Source organism: Hemiscyllium ocellatum, chromosome 18 (genome assembly GCF_020745735.1).
Source record: "Hemiscyllium ocellatum isolate sHemOce1 chromosome 18, sHemOce1.pat.X.cur, whole genome shotgun sequence".
Classification (NCBI taxonomy): Eukaryota; Metazoa; Chordata; class Chondrichthyes; order Orectolobiformes; family Hemiscylliidae; genus Hemiscyllium; species Hemiscyllium ocellatum.
The window spans coordinates 43,131,466-43,154,100 of NC_083418.1; the positions used below are offsets into that span (position 1 = coordinate 43,131,466).

Sequence of the window (22,635 nt, forward strand, 5' to 3'; positions counted from 1 at the left end):
ATATACATACACAGTACTGTTGTAGTTACAGTCTATTTGCATAGGTATACTTTACAGTACATACACTGCAGGCTTGCTACAACAAAGGACAAGGTATTTGCCTGTTCAAGACCATCCACTTACACAGAGTAAAAATCAGATCCAAAGAGGAAATGAAAAAGAAGTACTGCAAAATATATTCCTCCTTTTGTTGCCAGGTAGGGAAAGGATTGTTCCTGGTTGAGTTTGACAAACCTACGAAAGATCCAACTGAAAAGTGCCAAATCTCTGTGCAGAAGACTGCATTGCATGATATAATTCTGTACAATGAGGCCATGAGGCATTCTGTGGTCTCAGGTGATAAAGTATTAGCACCTTGGGAATCAGATGGAAGCAGATATGGTCCTGGAACAGTGGCGTTTGGCATTGAGACTAGAGACCCACTACAAGGTATGAACTTCAAATTAAATATATATTTGTATATTTATGTAGTTTCTTTTTGATTAGATGTCATTGGATTTTTTTTCATTTGAATTCAAAAGTTGCAAACTAGAAGCCCATTAGATGGCTAATGGGCTAATAGCAGATTGACAACCTGTCTTACGTAACATTCTCAGAGCCATTGTGATCAAAAGATCTGGAGGAGTATTGCTTAAGCTACTGCTGACTAAATCAGTTGTTAAATAAATATATAATACTTGATAAGAAAAACATAAGTTTATTTGTACAAGGAATTCATTCATTCCTTTCCTATGTCAAAAATCACACAACATCAGGTTATAGTCCAACAGGTGTATTTGAAAGCACTAGCTTTCAAAGTGCTACTTCTTGTGGAGAATAACTTCTCCACAAACACTCGAGGAAGAAGCAGCACTTTGAAAGCTAGTGCTTTCAAATTAACCTGTTGGACTATAACCTGGTGTTGTGTGATTTTTAACTTTGTCCAACACTGGCACCTCCAAGTCTTTCCTATGTTAAAATAACATATGTAGCTGTCTGGCAGTGTATTTGCTAATACAAAATAACCACTCCAAGCTGGAATGCTTCGAAACAAGCATTCTTGTGGATTTTGAAATTTTCTGGATTATAAAATGATGTTAGAAAGTCTGACAACAAGCATACAAATTGGAAAACACTGTGGATATTAATGCTTTTTTGAAACATATAACAGTGATGAAACATCAGAAAGCAGTAATAAATTTTATTTGTTCAACTAAAAACCATCTCCCAAGTGTTCATGCCATTTCTTGATTTCATAGAGGTGTAGGGATAGACACACAATAGGGCTCACAAAGATTTTTTGAGCAAAGTATTCTTATCTAGTTTCTTTATGATTTCCAACTTATCAAAAATTGTAAGTGTAACATGTTACATTTTGCTGCACATTTCTCAGATTCTAAGATAAAGATTTTAAAATGCAAACTCTACCTTGCAAATACTTGAGCCTGATAAGAAACCTACTGCAAAAGAAGAGGTGGGCATGTTTGTAGAGATTTTGAGAGAGAGAGAGAGAGAGAGAGAAAAGAAGAGAGGCACAGAAAGAGAGAGTCAGAGAGAGAGAGAGAGAGAGAGAGAGAGAGAGAGAAAGATAATGAGAGAGAAACCCAGATAGGAAGAGAAATTGTGAAATAAACTTATAGAAAGGAAAGACATAGGGAGAATGAGCCAACTGACAGAGAGACAAAGAAGAAATCATGAGGGAAACTGAAAAAATTGGGCAGAACAAGATAAAGAAGTAGGCAGCAAGAGAAAGGGAAAATTTAGAGAGGGAAATTGAGTGGCATTGTAACCTTGCGATATGTTTCCCTCACTACACAGTAACCATGTCCCCTCATCAGCCACCATTTTCTAACTTCAGTCCAAAGATCAGGTGAACCCATGCTTTGTAGATTTGTTGCAGTACCCGAACAGTTAGGTGACTGGATCTGCCTAAACTAATTCTGGACAAATGGTGTTTTCAGATTTTGGACTTCTGGACTGGGTAACCCCTTGAAAGACTGACTTCAAAAAGAATTTGGCACTGACAGTTGGTATGAGCAGAAGAGGTTGTTTCCAACCTTCAGATAGCTTCATTGTTTTCCAGTGTGCTTTAAAAAATATCAGATTTTGTTTAAAAAGAATGTTAACTGTCAGTGAAATTGACAGTTGTTGGGAGTGGGAACTGACTGGAGAACAGTGACTGGAATATCAACATGAAAGACAGAGCTGCTCCTCCAATCACAGATTCTGTCTCTACAATACTGACTGTTCCAACTCATCCAATCACAGGTTTCTTCTCTAACCATCTATCTGCTCTTGCATTTCTTATATTTATTAAGGAATGTATTAACATTGGGCCCAGTTCAAAAGAGATTCACTAGGCTGATGAAAAGATTGAGAGTGTGTGTTGCTGGAAAAGCACAGCAGGTTATGCAGCATCCGAGGAGCAAGAGAATCGATGTTTCGGGCAAAAGCCCTTCATCAAGATTCCTGCCCGAAACGTCGATTCTCCTCCTCAGATGCTGCCTGACCTGCTGTGCTTTTCCACTACCACACACCAGCATCTGCAGTCCTCACTTTCTCCCTGATGAGAGGGTTGCCTTATCAAGAGTGGTTAAACAGGCTAAGCTTTAATTCATTAGAATTTAGAAGAATGAGGAAATATCTTATTGAATCATGCAAGATTTGACAGGATAGATGGTGAGATGTTTCCACGTGTGGGAGAATCACAAACTAGGGGAAGTAGTTACAGAATAAGGAAACACTGGTTTTAAAGCTGAAAGGCAAAGGAATTTCTTCCCTTAGAGGGGAGTGAATGTCTAGAATTCTCTATCCCAGAGACTTGTGGAAGTTAGATCGCAGCAAGTATCTAAAGAGGAAGTAGATAGCGCTCAATTCCTTGATATTTCAAAAATCTATGAGTGGTGGCATGAAGGAGGAGTTGAAACCTGGGGAGATCAGCCATGACCTTATATAATGGCAGGGCAAGTTTTAAAGACTGAATGGCCTACTCTTGCTACTATTTCTTAGATTTTAATGATCCTTCAAAGTCTAAATCTATGGTTGGGGAAACAACTTGGGTGAAGGGAGGGAACCTGTGATTGGAAGTTGATGAACAGTCATTCTGGCTGTTCCGAGTGTTAACATGCAGCAGATTTTTGACTCCGCTGTCACCCAATGTGTTGACTAGTTGGACCCATTCAACATTATCCGAAAAAGCCAAAGTCGAGAGGTCAGTTAAGAAAAAAGAGGAGACAAGAGTCAGGGCAAAATCCAGAGCAGGGTGAAGAGAGGGTTTGGAGTGTATTTGCAGCTCTGGATGTGCAGGGGTCTCTGTTTTAATAATGGAAATCTGGCCAGAATCATCATTGTAACACCCTGGGACCTTCACTCGGTGTATGAGGATCCCATGCATCCCAAGACATTGAGGGTTTCGTTAAGAGTTAGAAGGAAGCATATGTCAGGTATGGACAGGATAGATTGAATGAATCCTTAGAAGAATATAAAGGCAGTAGGAGTATACTTAAGGGGGAAATCAGAAGGGCAAAAAGGGGTCATGAAATAGCTTTGGCAATTAGAATTAAGGAGAATCCAAAGGGTTTTTACAAATACATTAAGGACAGAAGGATAACTAGAGAGAGAATATTGCCCCTCAAAGAACAGCATGGCAGCTTTTGTGTGGAGCTGCAAGAGATGGGGGGGGATACTAAATGAGTATTTTGCATCAGTGTTTACTGTGGAAAAGCACACGGAAGATATAAAATGTAGGGAAATAGACAGCTTGAAAAATGGCATTTTACAGAGGAGCAAGTGCTGGACATCGTGAAACACATAAAAGTGGATAAATTTCCAGGACCTGATCAGGTGTACCCTAGAACTCTGTGGGAAGTGAGGGAAGTGATTGCTGGGCATCTTACTGAGATATTTGTATAATCAATAGTCACAGGTGAGATGCAGGAAGACTGGAGGTTGGCTAATGTGGTGCTACTGTTTAAGTAAGGTGGTAAGGACAAGCCAGCGAACTATAGACCAGTGAGCCTGACATCATTGGTGGGCAAATTGGTGGAGGGAATCCTGAGGAACAGGATTTACATGTATTTGGAAAGGCAAGGACTGATTAGGGATAATCAGCATGTCTTTGTGCATGGGAAAACATGTCTCACAAACTTGCTTGAGTTTTTTGAAGAAGTAACAAAGAGGATTGATGAGGGCAGAGTAGTGGACGTGATCTATATGGACTTCAGTAAGTTGTTCCACAAAGTTCCCCACAGGAGACTGGGTTAGCAAGATTACATCTCATGGAATACAGGGATAACTAGCCATTTGGATACAGAACTGGCTTAAAGGTTGAAGATAGGGGGCAGTGGTGGAGAGTTGTTTTTCAGACTGGAGGCCTATGACCAATGGAGTGCCACAAGGATCAGTGCTGGGTCCACTATGTTTTGTTATTTATATAAATGATTTGGATGTGAGCATAGGAGGTATATTTAGTAAGTTTGCAGATGACACTAAAATTGGAGGTGTAGTGGCCAGTGAAGACAGTTACCTCAGAGTACAACGGGATCTTGACCAGATGGGCCAATGGGCTGAGAATTGGCAGATGGAGTTTTATTTGGATATATGCGAAGTGCTGCATTTTGGGAAAGTAAATCTTAGCAGGACTTCTATACACTTAATAGTCAGGTCCTAGGGAACAAACAGACCTTGAATGCAGGTTCATATATCCTCAAAAGTGGAGTCGCAGGTAGATAGGATAGTGAAGAAGATGTTTGGTATACTTTCCTTTAATGGTCAGAGCATTGAGTATAGGAGTTGGGAAGTCATGTTGCAGCTGTACAGGACATTGGTTAGGCCACTTTTGGAATATTGCATGCAATTCTGGTCCCCTTCCTATCAGAAGGATGTTATGAAACTTGAAAGGGTTCAGAAAAGATTTACAAGGATGTTGCCAGGGTTGGAGGATTTGAGTTATAGGGAGAGGTTGAATAGGCTGGGGCTGTTTTCTCCCTGGACTGTCAGAGGTTGAGGGGTGACCTTTATAGAGGTTTATAAAATTATGAGGGTCATGGATAGGTTAAATTGACAAAGTTGTTTCTGTGTGGTGGGGGAGTCCAGAAACTAGAGGGCATAGGTTTAGGGTGACAGGGGAAAGATGTAAAGGAGACAATAGGGGTAACTTTTTCCAACAGAGGGTGGTATGTGCATGGAATGAGCTGCGAGAGGAAGTGGTGGAGGCTTGTACAGGTGCAACATTTAAAAGGCATCTGGATGGGTAAATGAATAGGAAGGGTTTGGAGGGATGTGGACGGCTGCTGGCAGGTGGGACTAGATTGGGTTGGGATATCTGGTCAGCATGGACAAGTTGGACCGAAGGGTCTGTTTCCGTGCTGTACATCACAATGACTCTGTGATCTTACAATTATGAACACCTCTGTGAATTCCATTTTAAGAAAATATTGTTCCACTTCCCATAGATCTCTGTAGTGATACTTTAATCTGGTGCTTGCTATTCCGTACTGTATCGTTTTCTTTAATATATTTACTTAATATGATACTTACTTTATCCAACTTTTCAGTTACGTTACCACGCAAGTTTTGGATTTTTGGGCTATTTCAGAGTTATTGAAAATCTTTACTTTCAATGTAACCACAACACCAAAGCTGTTCTGTATATTTGAAGTTTTGGAACATGATTAAATTAACTAACTATTGATAACCAGACTGAATGATAAAACTTGATGAGGTAGATTATCCTTTTGGTAGTACAATAAATGAAATATTTTAATGTTAAAAGTATACTTCCAGAATTAAACTTTTTGCCCTTTTTAATTACACAGTAATGGAAGATGATGATCTCTCCATTAAATTCTGGAATGGAAAAACAGTCAAAGTTTCCAAAAATGTGGCAATGTGGATTCCATCTGCTTTGTATGAAAGAGTGCAGCAAGAACTATTTACTCCTCTATCAGCCAGAGAGCTTCATTGTGAAAAATTGAGTTCCTGCAATGACGTTTGTTCACTTCAGCCTCAGACTGTGCTAGTTCACCCAAGTCACTTTGATCCAACATACGCCAAGTCTTGGTATTCAGTTCTCCCTGACCTCGACCCATATAGTAATTTCTGCCGTGGGTTTTATTGTGGCTTCCATGGTTTGCCATCTCATCCCATCTGTTGCTGTTTTCCACAAATGATTTCTCCCATAGGATGGTGGCCTGTGAGTCCAAGATCTACCAACCCGACAGCAATTGACATGGAGGAGTTGGACAAGAAAGTTACTTCACAGCTTCAGGAATTAGACACTTACAAAGCTAAATATCCTGATGAAAACCTACTTTCTTCGTCTTCTTCATCATCATCTGAAAGTTATGATGACAGCCCAGAGTCAATTGTCAGCAAGCCTACTTTGGAAGATAGGGCAGTGAATACAGATATTAAACTGTTCGAGAAGCCAAGGGCCCAAGCAGAAGGCAAGCCAGAATGGAAATATTGGAGTCAGACCCACCAAGAGCCACATCGAAAGAAACCAGGTAAAGTGCTTCTATTATAAATGGATATTCTGCCAATTGTCCACTGAAAATACAACAATGAAATATAAAAAGTCCAATTATTATGAATCCAGCTAAACGTGCTCCTGAACAAAACAGATCACAAAGTCATAGGCTTGACAAATTAGAAGTTTTATATTGGTTACCATGATGAATAATTAAACAAAGCCACATGAAGCTGCAAAAATATTTTTAACAAAAGAATACAGATTTATTGCACAAAGTAAACACATGCTGTATGGTGTCAGCAAATGTAGCCTTTCTTTAACAAGTTTGTCAAGGGGACCAATACAGTGCTGAAACTCACAATGAACTTACAATAAAATCTACTCATGCCAATATAGTACAGAATTTAACATTTAGCTTTGTGTATAAGAAAATTGAGGATCACCTTTATCTGTACTGCTCTTGGTACAATAGAGACTTGGCCGTGTAGCCTAAGTAAGTTACTCTATCTTTGGCAATTTCACAAGTAAGCCAAACTTATGACCAAATTGGCTTTCTTTAACTGATCAAAAAGTTTGTTATAGTGATGTAAATGTTCTACCCAGTTTGGCTGATCACAACCAAATGTGAATCTAAGCAACACGATTCTTAGAATTCCTTTGGTCACGCTACTGGTTAATCATTGAAAAAATGCAGGTGCACTTTTTATTAGAATTGGCATAATTCAACATTGATAAAATTCATCTAATGTTACAAAAGTTTATATTTATTTGGCTGTATCAGTCACTGAAACTTCATAATTACCATTTTAGAAGTTTTTTTTGTATCGAATCGCAATTGTCTAATTCCCTCAATACAATCTTGCAATCATGGAATCAGATATCAATCCACCTTTGTTCCCATGTTGACTTTGTGATAATTGATACACAATCTTTGTGATCCATCTGGTTTCAGCACCTTATAAAAGGTGTGTTCCAGCTACTGTGACTCATATCAATAATGTCATTTTCCATCATAAACTTAATTCCTCCCCTCATTTGAGATACATTCAGAGCTGAGTTGAAGGATGTCATTTTATGTGGGTAATCAATGCCCTTAATGTATTTCCAGTTATTTTTCTTGGGCTGTTGACACAAATCAATTTATCAGTCCATAATAGCTTTCGTAAGTTACTTCAATGTTACTAGGAGACAACATAATATTCCATCCAACTTTTATGCATCTCTGCATTATCCAATTTAATTACTGGAAGGTCTACATTTGACTTTTCAATTTCTGGTTTATTCTTGATTTATTCTGCTGCTTTTATTTCACTTCCTATTTCTTTCACTATTGTTATCACACCTCTAATCTGACTGTCCTTCCTGTAACAGTGTTGGTTTAACGTATTAACATGAAACACTCACTGATTTCCTCTCTTGCCCAGATTGCTCATTACATTATTCATTAAGTTCCTTTTTAATTTCAAAAGTATCAGTGAACCTTGCTTTAAATGATTCGCAGAAACAATGAACTGTACTAACAACTTGTCTCCTACAACATAATTTGAAGCTTTGGCCTTTTTAATTGCTCTAGTTTTCACAGTTTGTTCAGCATACTCAGATGGGACTAGCACATGATGAACTACTGCCCGTTCCCCATTAGCTGGTATTTGGGGTAGTCTCACTTCTTTACTAACACTTCATCTTTTAATTAATAACATCCAGCTATTGGTTCTGATTCAGTTTCTGAATTGGTTGCTTGGTACAATTCTCTCAATTCAGGATACGTCTGTTACTTTTATTTTGAAAGGATAAGCTAAAGATATCAGCCTCAAGTTCTCTACTTTCATCCATTACTTTTAGGTTTAAAAGGTCACATCTTTTGGACACTTCATCTTCCCAGCTATCAAACTCAAATGAAATGAAATATCTTTCCATTCTATCCTTTGTAAATTTAGCCACTAAACACAGATTTCTAGTAAAATTAAATCCTTCATTGGAACCTGAATCACCCTCTGAGCTATTTAGTTCTCATTTCTTCCTTTATTCTAAGATTTTCTCTCTTCAACCCATGTTGTTCTTCACTTTCAAATCCCAGTTCCCAAGTGATAACAGTATGTTATGAACTTCCATCACACAAGAAAGAACAAAGGTTTTGATTGATGCACAGATCAGTTAGCTGCTGAGAATATGTATGTTCTGAAATTCGCGCAGTCATGTTCACTGTGATTCAGCTTGTGATTTTATTTCTGAAAGCATTGGACTGAACAGAAAAATGTTATCTAGTAGGTAATATTTTAAATACACTTGTTGCCCACAAATAAAATTATTAGTTCATTGAAGGATTAGACTAGCAGACTAAATTAGCACAAAGAGGTATCAGAATTTTAAAGCATACAGAGGCTGTTCCTTTATATTTTGTACTGTTACAGGATCATTCTTCATTCACACTAAGACAGTTAAATAACTGTTTAAAATAGCAAAGAAATTATATGAAATATGGCCTGGTCCAAATGAATTGAAATAAAACTCCAGTGTATCAACCTAATATTCAGCCATGATTTAAAACACATTGCATTACTCAAATGACACCCCTTGGGTCTCTAAAATACTACAATTATCATATTCTCTGTGGTAATTATTAGCAGGTGGGACTAGATTGGTTTGGGATATCTGGTAGGCATGGACAGGTTGGACCGAAGGGTCTGTTTCCATGCTGTACATCTCTATAACTCTATGACTCTGTTTTTGTACTTACTATCAACATCTTTGATATCTTCTTCAGTTAATACCAAGCTACCTCTGTGTGTCCACTGTTTTCCAAAAGAGTTCATCTGTTTTTCATGGAGCTTTATATATTATGATTTTGTGTGAAGCATTTGTTCTAATCTCAACCCTCAAACTGTGTCAAACATTGCTTTGTGTATGTGTTGATAGGAGCTCACAAAGTACAAGAGACAGAGTGAGTAACAATAATATTGACATAGAACCTGATCTGAAAATAAATAATATGTGCCTGGTACTGTAATAGTGCCAGCATTTGTCACTACAAAAAGGCACAGAACATACTGTAAAAACAGTCCACACTATGTAATGTATGTTTATGCATAAACAGCAATAATGATACATTACCAAACGAATGTATTGTATGTTCTGATATTTGATTTGTTATGTGAAACCTGTTGCTTTTTTTAAAAAAGACCTGAAACATTTGAGCTCATAGCTAACCACTCCAATGGAATATTGGGGACAGTAATAAAAATTTTGGTTCTGAATGATACCTTGAACCTAGTGACCAGCCCTTGTATGGGTGAATATAAATAGTAGCATTGTACTACTTGAAGAGCAGGGGATTCCACAGTTATGACTAATGTTTTACCTTGCAACAAATAGCATCAAATAGCAAAATGTGCAGGTTATGTATTTGCTAGTTTATAATGTAATGAGGGGCATGGATAGGGTAAATAGACAAAATCTTTTCCCTGGGTTGGAGGAGTCCAGAACCAGAGGGCATAGGTTTAGGGTGAGAGGGGAAAAACTTAAAAGAGATCCACGGGGCAACTTTTTCATGCAGAGGGTGGTACGTGTATGGAATGAGCTGCCAGAGGAAATGTGGAGGCTGGTACAATTCCAACATTTAAAAGGTATCTGGATGGTTATATGAATAGGAAGGGGTTAGACGGATAATGGCCAAGTGCTGGTAGGCGGGACTAAATTGGGTTGGGATACCTGGTCAGCATGGACGAGTTGAACGAAAGGGTCTATTTCCATGCTGTACATCTCTATGGTTCTATGACTCTATTTGTTGGAAGAGTTGGTTTGGAATCACTGTTGTTTGGAATCACTTATAACAATTATTAATTACTGTACACTAAAATTTAAACAGTGCATTGATATATAATATAAATGCAAGCACTGTATAAAAATATTTTAATTCTGGATTGTATACATTTTGAATTTTATCATTCATCTTGAAATTTTAATATATCTCTGCAAATACCGCTTAGTGCACAGAATGTGCTTGCAATCTCAGCTGAAACATTAGGGATGCCCAAGTGAAGTAGTTGTTGACAATTGGTAGTGCCAGGGAAGGGAAATGGCATTTTTTCATAATGCCAACTAACAGTGACATTTGCCTCCCTTGGAACCTTTACCACTGTACGGAATAAACCATTTCCTCTTGCAGGAACATCTCCTTCAAGCCCATTAAAGAATGTATCTAACTCCAGTCAGCTGAATCCTACCACAGAGCTGCAGAACGTTGGACCGACAAATTGCGGAGCCATGTTTGAAAATATTGATCATACACATTCTCAGAATAGAATCACAATGAAACAGGTTCTATCACATCAAGGTCATGAAATCACATCATCTTCTACGGTAAACCTCAAATGATTGATCTCCAAAATTGTGAGCAATTTCACCCCACCATTGTGTTTTATGTTATAAATACTTCATGAATTCCCTTAAAAATTTAGAGCTTTGAACTGAAGCATGATTTGTATTTTGCTTAAATGTTGCTGCATAATTGAGGAATGTCTTCCATTTATATTGCCTTTGTTTGCAGCTGTTCCATCCCACAAACCTCCCTCACTTCCTATCTTTGTCTGCTAAAAGGATGGAAAGCCATCTCCTGACTGAGAACATGATATTGCCTTGCACTTTTCTCCAACTGTGAGATAATCCAGACAAAAAAAGAGAGAGAATTACAGATGCTGGAAATCTTAAATTAAATCACAAATTGCTGGAAAATCTAAGCAGATCTGGCAGCATCTATGTGGAAAGAAATCAGAGTTAACATCTTGAGTCCAGTGATCCTTCTTCAAAACTGATGGTAGCTAGGAAATGGATAGTTTTTATACAGAAAATGAGGAGGGGGGACCAAGTATACAATAGTTGGGGACAGAGCCCGAAGAGAGAGAAAAACAAGTGGACAGACAAAGGATGAATACTTGCTAATGGGGACTAACAATCGGTGGTGTGTGGTAGCATGTGATGCCAAGGCCTTGATTAGATTAGATTACTTACAATGTAGAAACAGGCCCTTCGGCCCAACAAGTCCACACCGACCCGCCAAAGCGCAACCCACCCATACCCCTACATTTACCCTTTATCTAACACTACAGGCAATTTAGCATGGCCAATTCACCTGACCTGCACATCTTTGGACTGTGGGAGGACACGGGGAGAATGTGCAAACTCCACGCAGTCTGTCGCCTGAGTCGGGAATTGAACCCGGGTCTCTGGCGCTGTGAGGCAGCAGTGCTTGCCACTGTGCCGCCTGGTGTGTGGGGGTGGGGAAAAGCATGGGTAAACGTGCCCTAGACCTAAAATTGTCAAATTTGAAGTTAATTCCAGAAGGCTGCAGGTTACCAAGCAGAAAATGAGCTGCTGATTTTCCAGCTTGCACTGATCTTTGTAGTAGCAAGCCTGAAAAAGAGGTGTTGGCCACAGAACACAGTGGTGTGTTGAAGTGGCAGAGAACTGGAGGCTTAGTCTTTTTTGCAGAAAGAACATGTTCTGTGAAGCAGTCACCCGGTCTGTGCTTTGTTTCTCCAGTTGGGGTAAACCAATTTCAGGAAAGAACATCCTAAGGAGCAACTTCAATATTTTCATCTACCATGTCATTTCCTTTGGTTGTCACTTACTTGTAATGTTATGATATACATTGGTTTCCATTGAGCACTAGATTAAATATGCAAACATAATTCTTAGAACCAGTCAGCTTTAATAATCCATAAATCTCCAGCAATCTAACCATAAGACTAGAAGTGAAGAACAACAAGCCATTTGCATCTGGTTTTAATTTCTTGGCAAATACATTGAAGTCACTGGATAGAAAGATGTGTACTAACTATATAACCACGTACCAGCAATTTCCGATGAATAATTTGACTGGCGAAAATATTAATGTTGATGAAAGTGTCATTTTTAATATCAATGACCAGGCCCAACCTCCACCAGTTCAGGAGCGTCTAGGAGAGAATCAGTTATCACGTGACTGCCAACATCGGGAAGCTGTTCAAAGATCAAGAAAGAAAAAACTACAAATGCGTCAGTGGGAGAAAGAAAGGGAAATGCAAAATCAAGACAAGTATCAATGTGTCCAAGAACAACGCAGGTAAGCTGTGAATAATTGGCCACTTAAGGGCCTCAATTCACTACCACTTGATTATTTGCCTTGTCAGCATGTAAGAAAAATGGCTACTGTCCTCATCGGCAATCCATTGCAACACGCCTGCTGTGTCGAGGGTGCTTCAATTATCCCAATCTGGGGTCAATCTGAGGCAATTGAGCTGCCTCTGTAAATCACCCCATCTCCTTCTTTATCTAATTGGCCCATTACAGGCCATTTAATGGTCTAATTATATAACTATAATTGTTGACAGGTCATAACAGTCCCCAATTGATCTTCTCACCCAGAATGTAATGGTGAGGTGGTGACAAGAGTAAATAATTGGTTGAGCTTCCTCTGCCTTTTGCTCATTTGTTGCCACCTCCAGGGAACAGGAAAGTTCACGTGTTAGTTCCAAGTCAAGATTGTGTGTCACTAGAAGAAGAGCTTGTAAATGGTGGTGTTGCCATCCTTCTTCTGCTCTTACCTTTCTAGACAGTTTGGTAATCTGCTCAGTTTATCTTGTAAATCAAATATACTGCTGCTCTTGGGTGATGTTTAATGTAGTGGATGGGGTGCTGAATCAGGTAACTCAAACCCTCTAGTCTCAGCAATACCCAGATAAATCTTTTCTGAGCCTTCCCCAATTTTATAATATCTTCATGTCAAAGGTAGTCACTGTCAATCTTGGTGATTGGGATTCAACAGTTTTATCCATGTTTGGGCCACGTCTATAATGAGGCTCAGATGTAGATCATTCTTATTTCCTACTGATTTCAATCTGGGCCTGCCTCAGCAGCTATTGAGAAGATTAGAGTCACTGACAACAACTTCTAGATTTCCATGTTTAACTCTAGAATGGTTGATTTTAGAAGAGGGCTGAAGCTGCACAGTGGCAGTTTCAACATCATTGCAATTGCCAAATCTGAGCCAATAATGAGTGTTTCTAATAGGCCTAGATGGGCATTAAGTGTCAATATTGAAAGGACTGGGCAAAACCGTCAGAATCGCACCCACCAGCCTCTTAAAGCACCACCCAAGACAGGGTTTTTGGATTCAGTATTGAACTATTTAGTAACATCAGGATCCACAATTTTGCGGAGAAAGAAAGTCATCTTGAGAGATGGTCCCGAGGGACAGCTTAAGAAGAAGAAAATTCTAATAGTGTCCCAGTTTCAGAATGAAGTGAATCAGTGTGAATATTTATACTTTCCAAACCAGATGGTTTGGCCTTTCTCAGTATAGTTATGACATATTGTCTAATATGAATTTGTACCTACTAGAGTTTCATTTACGTATTGTATCTGGAGTCCTAACAGTAAGATTTTCATCTCATTAGTCTGGATTGAATTGAAATCCAACTCTCTGAAGCTGTGGCCCAATACCTAACATACTATACATTTGATTATTTCATCAATAGGAAAGGACCCACATTGCAAATTTCTAACTCACACTATGGTGCCTATATTGAGAGTAGGAGAAAGTGAGGACTGCAGATGATGGAGATCAGAGTCCAGAGTGTAGTGCTGGAAAAGCGCAGCAGGTCAAGCAGCATTTGAGGAGCAGGAGAATCGATGTTTCGGGCATAAGCCCTTCATCAGGAATGAAGGGCTTCTGCCCAAAACATCGATTCTGCTGCTTCAGATGCTGTCTGATCAACTATATTGAGAGTAGCAAACTTTTGTCACAAGTCTACACAATGCAGACAATTCAATAGTAAAATGTGACTACCTTTTCTTTTCAGCTGTTACACTTATTTTCACAATCTTTCAGCATGATACTGACCTGCTTCAGAATTCTCTTTTAGGAAGAACGTGATTCAACGTCTGGAGAATAATTTCAAACAGGTCGCAGAATATGAGCACAAGCTGGAAGAAACAAATAGAGCAAAACAGCATTTGCAGCAGACGATTCAAACCAGGATTCAGTCAATAGCCTCAGAGGACCAGGAGAAAGAAGCTCGCAGATTGGCATATCACCAGCAAGTCACAGCAAGTAGGAATATGGCAGAGGCAGAAAAAGTGAAAGCAGAAGAGATGAAAGAAACCCAACAGCAGGTAAATTACTAAGGAAACTATTTCTTTGGAAAGTGAACCCCTTAGAAAGAATGAACATATTTCTATAGCTTCATAGCAGACCATGTACTTACTGAAATATGGTCACTGGTAAGGGTTACAACAGACAATATGTGCTTCCACAAACAGTAATGAGATACGCTCAGCAATCTATTAAACTATTTTACTGGTGATGTTAATTGATAGATAAATGTTCACCAAATCACCAAGCCCGTCTTGCTTTTTTTCAATAAGTACATTGGGTCATTAATATATACCCAACTAAGAGATCAAACATGACCTCAGTTTTATATCCTCACAAAGAGCAGCACAACCAATAGTATAACACTCTTCAACATTTCACAATCAGCAAAGATTTTGAGCTCAAGTGGTAGTGCGATCCAAATTCATGATATTCAGACCCAGAGGGGGTCCAACACTGAGAACTACCATAGAACCACACTTCAGCCATGTTTGATTACATTTTCTACACTAAGAGTCATAATTTTCCAGACAATCAACGGTACCGTGACTTTGTAGGAATCATAGAAATTTACAGTTTAGAAGGAGATCGTTTAGCCCATCATAACTGTCCTAGCTCTTAAAGAGAACAGCTATGTTTAGTTCTACATTTTGATTGTAATTCTATAAATTCCTTAATCTCGAGTACCTGTCCAGTGCTTTTTTCAAATTATTTATGGGATCAGCTACCGCTACCTTTGCAGAGTGTTCTATATTCCAAGGCCTGTCTGAATGAAAATATCAATTCTATTTCCCTCTAACAATTTTTTTCCAATGAATTTGAATCATGATTCTTGGTTATTGAATCATGCACCTCCCTTATACCTCTATCAAAATCTCTCTTCATTATAAAAATCGTCCTTAGATCTTCTATTAATCTCTTCCTGACATTTCTGATCTCTCCTCATTACTTAGAGCTTTTCATTAGTTTGGGGAGGAGGGATATAATGATATAGATTGTGGTTGCAATGTACCATGTTGAGGACTGTGTAATATGGATTTTTTTCTTTTGGTTTTCTACATTGGAAATTCCAAACATTTGTCATTGATTTTAGCTCATAAACTAGGTAGATACTTAGATATAGAGTTGAAGTGCTGCATTGTTGAAGATACTGTCTGTAGTTGAGACTTTAAAACAGTTGAATGCACTGGCAAGTATAAAGTGTATGGCCTCCAACAATATTTAGACTATTGTACTATAGACCTGTACTTTATATCAAACTGTGCTTCTAGCTAAGTTCCTTCATCATAAGGACAGCATTAGTATCAACCCAACAGTGTGGAAGACTGTGCAATTTTGGTCTCATTCCTATCAGAAGGATGTTGTGAAACTTGAAAGGGTTCAGAAAAGATTTACAAGGATGTTGTCAGGGTTGGAGGATTTGAGCTACAGGGAGAGGCTGAGCAGGCTGTTTTTCCTGGAGCGTCGGAGGCTGAGGGGTGACCTTGTAGAGGTTTGCAAAATCATGAGGGGCATGGATAGGATAAATAGACAAAGTCTTTTCCCTGGGGTGGGGGAGTCCAGAATTAGAGGGTATAGGTTTAAGATGAGAGGGGAAAGATATAAAAGGATCTAAGGGGCAACGTTTTCATGCAGAGAGTGGTGCATGTATGGAATGAGTTGCCAGAGGAAGTGGTGGAGGCTGGTACAATTGCAACATTTTAAAAGGCATTTGAATGGGTATATGAATAGGAAGAGTTTGGGAGGTGGGACTAGATTAGTTTAGGATATCTGGTTGGCATGGACTAGTTGGACCGAACGGTCTGTTTCCGTGCTGTACATCTCTATGACTCTATGACTGCATGTTGTTCACAAAATATCAAGTCAAATTCAATCTGTCTAAGCAGTCTTTTCTCAATCATCAGTGAAATAATGGAAAAAGATCATTGACGATGCAGTCAAGTAGTACTTTCTCACCAGTAACCTGTTATTGATGCTCAGTTTGAACTCTACCAAGGCTACTCTGCCCAACTTCATTCCAACTGTGGTCAAAATCTGGACAAAGGAACTGAATTCCCTGAGGCAAAACCTGAGTAACCACAGGAAAGCCTGGCCCCATTTGATTTGTGTAAGTCTAAGGAGTAAGTAAAATTGAAATCCATTGAATCAGATGGGAAACTCCATAGGAAGATGGTTGTGGTTGTTGGTGATGGCCAACCGTTGCAACCCCATGTCACTGCTGCAAGAGGTTTTTATGGCAGTATCCTAAGCCTAACCATTTTCCTTTGCTTCATTGATGACCTTCCCTCATCAAGAGCTCAGAAGTCAGAAATTTTCATCAGTTTTATTTGAGTTGCAACTGTTTTGCTATTATTCATTCATGTAATATGAGCTTCACTGGCAAACCTAGAATTTGTTTTCTATTCCTGATAAGGAAACTCCTGCTAAGGTGGTGGTGAGCTGTCTCATACAACATAGATTTGTACAGAACAGGAACAGGTTCTTCAGCCCACAATGTTGTGCTGAACATGCTACCAAATTAAACCAATCCCTTCTGCCTGCCCTTGATCCATACCCCTCCATTCCTTGCATATTCGTGCGCTCATGCGTTTAAGTCCCTTAAATGTCCCTATTGTATCTGCCTCCACGACCACTCCTGGCAGCATGTTCCAGACACCTACCACTGTCAGTGTAAAAACCTGCCTCTCACATCTCCTTTGAACTTTCCCCCTCTGATCTTAAATGTAAGCCCTGCCCCCCCGTCCAGAAAAAGATTCTGATCGTCAACTCAATTATGCATCTCATAATTTTATAAACCTATATCAAATCTCTCCTCAGCCTCTGCTGCTCCAGAGAAAACAACCCAAGTTTTTCCAGCCTCTCCTTATAGCTCATACCCTCTAGTCCAGGCAGCATCCTAGTAGGCTTTTCTGCCCCCTCTTCAAAGCCTCCACATCCTTCCTATAATGTGGCAACCAGAATTGAATGCAATACTCTTTAAGTGTGGCCTAACCAACGTCTTATATAGTTGCAACATGGCATCCTGACTCTTGTACTCAATTCCCTGACCAATAAAGGTAAGCCTGCTATATGCCTTTTTTGTTAACCTACCTACTTGTGTGGCTACTTTCATGGAGGTATGGACTTGAACTCCAAGAACCCTCTGTACATCAATGCTGTTCAGAGTCCTGCCATTAACTGTATACTTTTCCTTAACATTTGATCTCCCAAAGTGCAGCATCTCACACTTACCCAATTAAATTCCATCTGCTATTTTTCTGCCCATATCTGCAACTGATCTATATCGCGCTGTATCATTTGACAACCTTCTACACTGCCTAGAACTCCACCAATCTTTGTGTCATTTGCAAACTCACTAACCTACCCATCTACATTTTCATTATTTATATGTATATAACAAATAGCAGAGGTCCTAGTACAGATCCCAGCAGAATGCCACATGTCATGGACCTCCAGCCAGAAAATACACCCTTCCTTCACTATCCTGTGCTTTCTATGGCGAAGCCAATTCTGAATCTATGCGGCCAAGTCACCGTTGATCCCCTTCATCTTAATCTTCTGGATTAAGTGTTCTTAAATTGTTCCAGTCTACGTGATGTAGGTACATGCACAGTGCTGTTTGAAAGGCTTTTCCAGAGTTTTGACACAGCAACAGTGAAGAACTGGTGTTATAGCTCCAGGTCACATGGTATGTGAATTAGAAGGGGACATAAAAGTATTTGTTTCATCCGTAAACTGCCCTGTCCATTAACATGGTAATGGTTATAGGTTTGTCAGGTGCTGTAGAAGAAACCTTGGCGATTTGCTGAACTGCATCTTGTAGATGGTACACACGTTGGTGGAGGGAGCAAATGTGGGTGGGGTGGTGACTGAATGAGTTCCATTGTTCTATATGATGTTAGGTTGCATAAGCATTGTTGGTGCTGCAATGATGGTTGACTGATTTACATCTGTTTATGGTGAACTAGCTTTGGGAATCCGGGAGCTGGATTACTGAATTCAGAATTCCTAGTTTCTGACCACTTCTTGTGTTTATGCGGTTGGTCTGTTTAAGTTTCTGGCTAATAGGAACCACCAGGAATGTGATGGTTGGAGATTCAACGGCATTAAAGTTTTGAGAGTCAGGGAGCATGGAGACTGATAAGTGAATGGGCTTCGTTGTGAGTTAGGATAGTGAACACAAAGTTTTGGATGAGCTTAGGTTTATCCATAAATAGCAAGGACTTTAGTTCTATAAATATTGGTTTTATTTTAAACTATTGCTGGTCTGCCAAGTAGGAGAATTTCCTAAGGTCAGCTCCCCACATTAGTAGCCGCAGTCCAGCTCTTAGTATCTCCATCCGTACAAGATAATACATGGCTTGGAAAGGGTGGACGCTAGGAAATTGTTTTGGAGTTGAGTTGACCAGAGTTGAGAAGTTAGGATCTGATTTTTCTGGAGTTTGGCCAGTTCTGGAGACCTGTCAAAATGAAGGGTGGGACCCAGGTTCAGAAATCCCACCCCATTTCTAAATAATCCTACTATTGCTTTGGGTGGAACAAGAAACCCAAACTCAGCAGCATCATTTAAAATAGTACTGTATTCCAATGTTCTTATTCTGCAGTGTGGCAGTGACAAATTTATGCAGCAGATGCAGAAGTTCTGGTAGGATAAACTCTATTTAAGTGTCATGATCAGAGGTATTTTTTAAATACACAACCGTTTAAAAACATGAGAAAAAGGCTGAATTTGTCATTTAGAGTTAAATGAAACCCTTAACTGGACTGTTTTTATTTGCAGACCTTAAAGTGTCAGTTAGGAAAAGTTGTAAGAATCTGATATTACAATGCTTTTTCTACATTTCCCCAAGGTGTACTATTACAACTGAGGTCATTATGCATGTTAGGCTGAGAATTGCAAAAGCAATTATTTCAGCAAAGGGAGCAGAGTTCACAATTTTATTGATAGTTTGTTAAAGGTATTAAAGAAGTAACAGATTGAACACTTGAAGGAATCATTATCTTTCAATGGGTTTAATGAATAGGAGTTTCTTCAGCATCAGGTATTTGGAAGTGAAAGTTGTATTAGATTGTTAGAATCTCCACATGACCTATGACATCTGCACATGATGATTACTGGTGAGTTCCTACGGAAGTAACATTGGTAATATGGAGTAAGCATAGATGGAGCATGTATTGGCAGGGAGGGGGATTAAGGATGCAAGAGGTGAGGGCTGGAGGACCTAACAGTTTCGAAAGCAACTGAGACAAACTCCCAAGGTGGGTATTCTAACCAGCAACCTTGGCACTCACCTATCCCTTTGGCCATCTATGACCTGCTACAGGGTTGGTGTGCCTGACTTCCATGCCTTGACTTATCTGGAGCAAAGCATGGGTGCCCTTTAAACTATTGCTGGTCTGCCAAGTAGGAGAATTTCCTAAGGTCAGCTACCCACATTAGTAGCTGCAGTCCAGCTCTTAGTATCTCCATCCGTACAAGATAATACATGGCTTGGAAAGGGTGGACGCTAGGAAATTGTTTCCATTAGGCGAGGAGACTAGGACCCGTGGACACAGCCTTAGAATTAGAGGGGGTCAATTCAGAACAGAAATGCGGAGACATTTCTTCAGCCAGAGAGTGGTGGGCCTGTGGAATTCATTGCCACAGGGTGCAGTGGAGGCCGGGATGCTAAATGTCTTCAAGGCAGAGATTGATAGATTTTTGTTGTCTCGAGGAATTAAAGGCTACGGGGAGAATGCGGGTAAGTGGAGTTGAAATGTCCGTCAGCCATGATTGAATGGCGGAGTGGACTCGATGGGCCGAATGGCCTTACTTCCACTCCTATGTCTTATGGTCTTATCCCTGAACAAACCAGTTCCTATTGTGAGTAACTAATAAGACAGAGAAAATATTCAGAAAGAACAATCAGGCTTTAAAATATTCATATGTATTGAAAATCGTTGATGTAATTCTTTTGCATGTAAACATTCTTTCTTTATTCATTCTCTCTCCTTGCTAACAAATGTCATTTATTGCTCTGTGTCCTGGTGTATATGAACCATTCAATAAAGCAAAATACTGGATGTAGGTTTGCTTGCTGGGCTGGAAGGTTCAATTTCAGACATTTCATCACCATACTAAGTAACATCTTCTGTGATCCTCCAGACAAAGCACTGCTGATGTTTCCTGCTTTCTATTTATATGTTTGGGGTTCCTTGCGTTGGCGATGTCATTTCCTGTTCTTTTTCTCAGGGAGTGGTAAATGGGGTACAAATCAATGTGTTTGTTGATAGAGTTCTGGTTGGAATGCTATGCTTCTAGGAATTTTCATGCATGTCTCCAAGATGTTACCTAGTATGGTGACGAAACATCTGAAAATGAACCTTCCAGCTCAGCCTACATCCAGAATCTCAAACTGAGCTACAAATCTTCTCAAAACTCACTCAAGCAAAACACTGTATGCTGAAAATCTGAAATAAAAACAGAAAATTCTAGCAAAACTCAGCATGTCAGACAGCAACCTTTGAGAGAAACAGTTAGTATTTCAGGTCAATGACTTTTTATCACTTACATATTTTCATCAAGGGAAAGGTTGGAGAATGGGAAAAAGAATAAAAGGAAAAGTCTGTTAAAGTGGAAGATAAATTAATTAACAAAAGGGTTGGTGGTGCAAGGCTAAAGAGATTGTTTCTTCCCTTCTTTCATCACAGTATGTATCGTAAGGAGATGGGAATGACAAGTTGATGAATAGTTGTTAGTGAAATGCAGAAAAAAAAAGAGAAGAGTATAAAAATCTACGTCTGAAATGAAAAATTAAAACAATTGAAACAGAAATCATGGTTTGATTTTGTTGGACTCAGTTCAGAAGACTACAGCATGACCAACTGAGAGATGAGATGCTGTCCCTCAAGCTCACATTGACCTTCATTTAAATATAGTCAGAAGGCATGCGACACCAGGTTATAGTCTAACAGGTTTATTTCAAATCACAAGCTTTCAGGGTGCTGGTCCTTTGGTCAGGTGAAGTCATTGACCTTCATCTGAACATAAACAGGAGGCCAAGAGGAGAAAGGTCAGCAATTACAGTAAGGTGGAAAATCAAAATATTATGCAGTGTTGATGCTGATTGCCCTGAGTATTGAGCATTTCAATTTTATTACACATAACCAACCTCTTTATTGGATCATCCAACTACCTTCTCCTGCATCATGGATCACCTTTTCCAAAAGAAGTAAAATTAAAGATCACATCATATATATATTCTTCATATTTTGTAGGAGGTTAGAAGGAAACGAGTGGAAGAACGCAACAGAATTGCAGCAGAAAGATTCCATGAAGCAGAGAAATTGGCTGAAGAACAAGAGACAGGAAGAAGAAAGAATCAAATAAAGCACGTTTCAACATTTTAGACATATTTAACCAGGTTCAGTCTTTGTTATTACCACAGTAACTCAGATACTATTGTTCATTCCAGATCCTAAATTAATCACAATTCTAAGAACTAATATGTAACTGGGAACTAGCATAATACATTCACTTTTTTTCATTTGTTTTTAGTTCAATCCTTTCTTATTTCTCTAATCTTTACTCCTGACTTTTTAAAATTTCATTCCCAAGTTAACCTTACTATTGCTACTATACTGGTCAGTCCAAACTGCAGAGAGCTAGCAGGGTATTGTCATTCTGATTTGGATTACATAACTGATAGCACACTGGGATCAGAACATGAAGCAACATGCTGTTAATTTTAACTGCCCTTCCACACGACTCCACTATTCAATCCTGAAACATAAAATTCAGCAAGGATAATAGTCACGAGTTTTGTTTTCCCCCTTTGATTCATGGCATGTGGGCTGGCCAGCATTTATGGCCTATCCCTAGTTTGGCAGGGTTGTTGGAAGAGGAGGGAGTTGGAGGAATTGAATACTTATGGATGTGATGCCAATCAAGTTGCTTTGTGCTGGATGGGGACACTTTTTTCTTTTATCTACTCTATTCACACACTGATCATAAATGGCACTAAAACTCTCCTCTCAACCTTCCCTTCCATCAGTTAAGTAACTCAGCTTTGCC

General features: G+C 39.2%; 1 protein-coding gene across 1 annotated transcript; it reads left to right on the forward strand.

Moving 5' to 3' along the window:
* Positions 1-314: 314 nt before the first annotated feature.
* c18h11orf16 (chromosome 18 C11orf16 homolog) lies at positions 315-21,971 on the forward strand. The gene is made up of 6 exons (XM_060838640.1): positions 315-429; positions 5,796-6,485; positions 10,617-10,810; positions 12,379-12,551; positions 14,353-14,602; positions 21,840-21,971. Exons 1-6 carry the CDS (start codon positions 315-317, stop codon positions 21,969-21,971), a joined length of 1,554 nt encoding a protein of 517 aa, XP_060694623.1.
* The last annotated feature ends 664 nt before the right edge of the window (positions 21,972-22,635 follow it).

What these genes read in the sequence shown, in the direction of transcription:
- c18h11orf16 (XM_060838640.1), top strand. Translation starts at nt 315, where the DNA reads ATGAGGCATTCTGTGGTCTCAGGTGATAAAGTATTAGCACCTTGGGAA. An exon ending in TGTGTCCAAGAACAACGCAG is followed by an intron (nt 12,552 to 14,352) that starts GTAAGCTGTGAA and finishes ATTCTCTTTTAG; the next exon opens with GAAGAACGTGATTCAACGTC. An exon ending in TGAAAGAAACCCAACAGCAG is followed by an intron (nt 14,603 to 21,839) that starts GTAAATTACTAA and finishes CATATTTTGTAG; the next exon opens with GAGGTTAGAAGGAAACGAGT.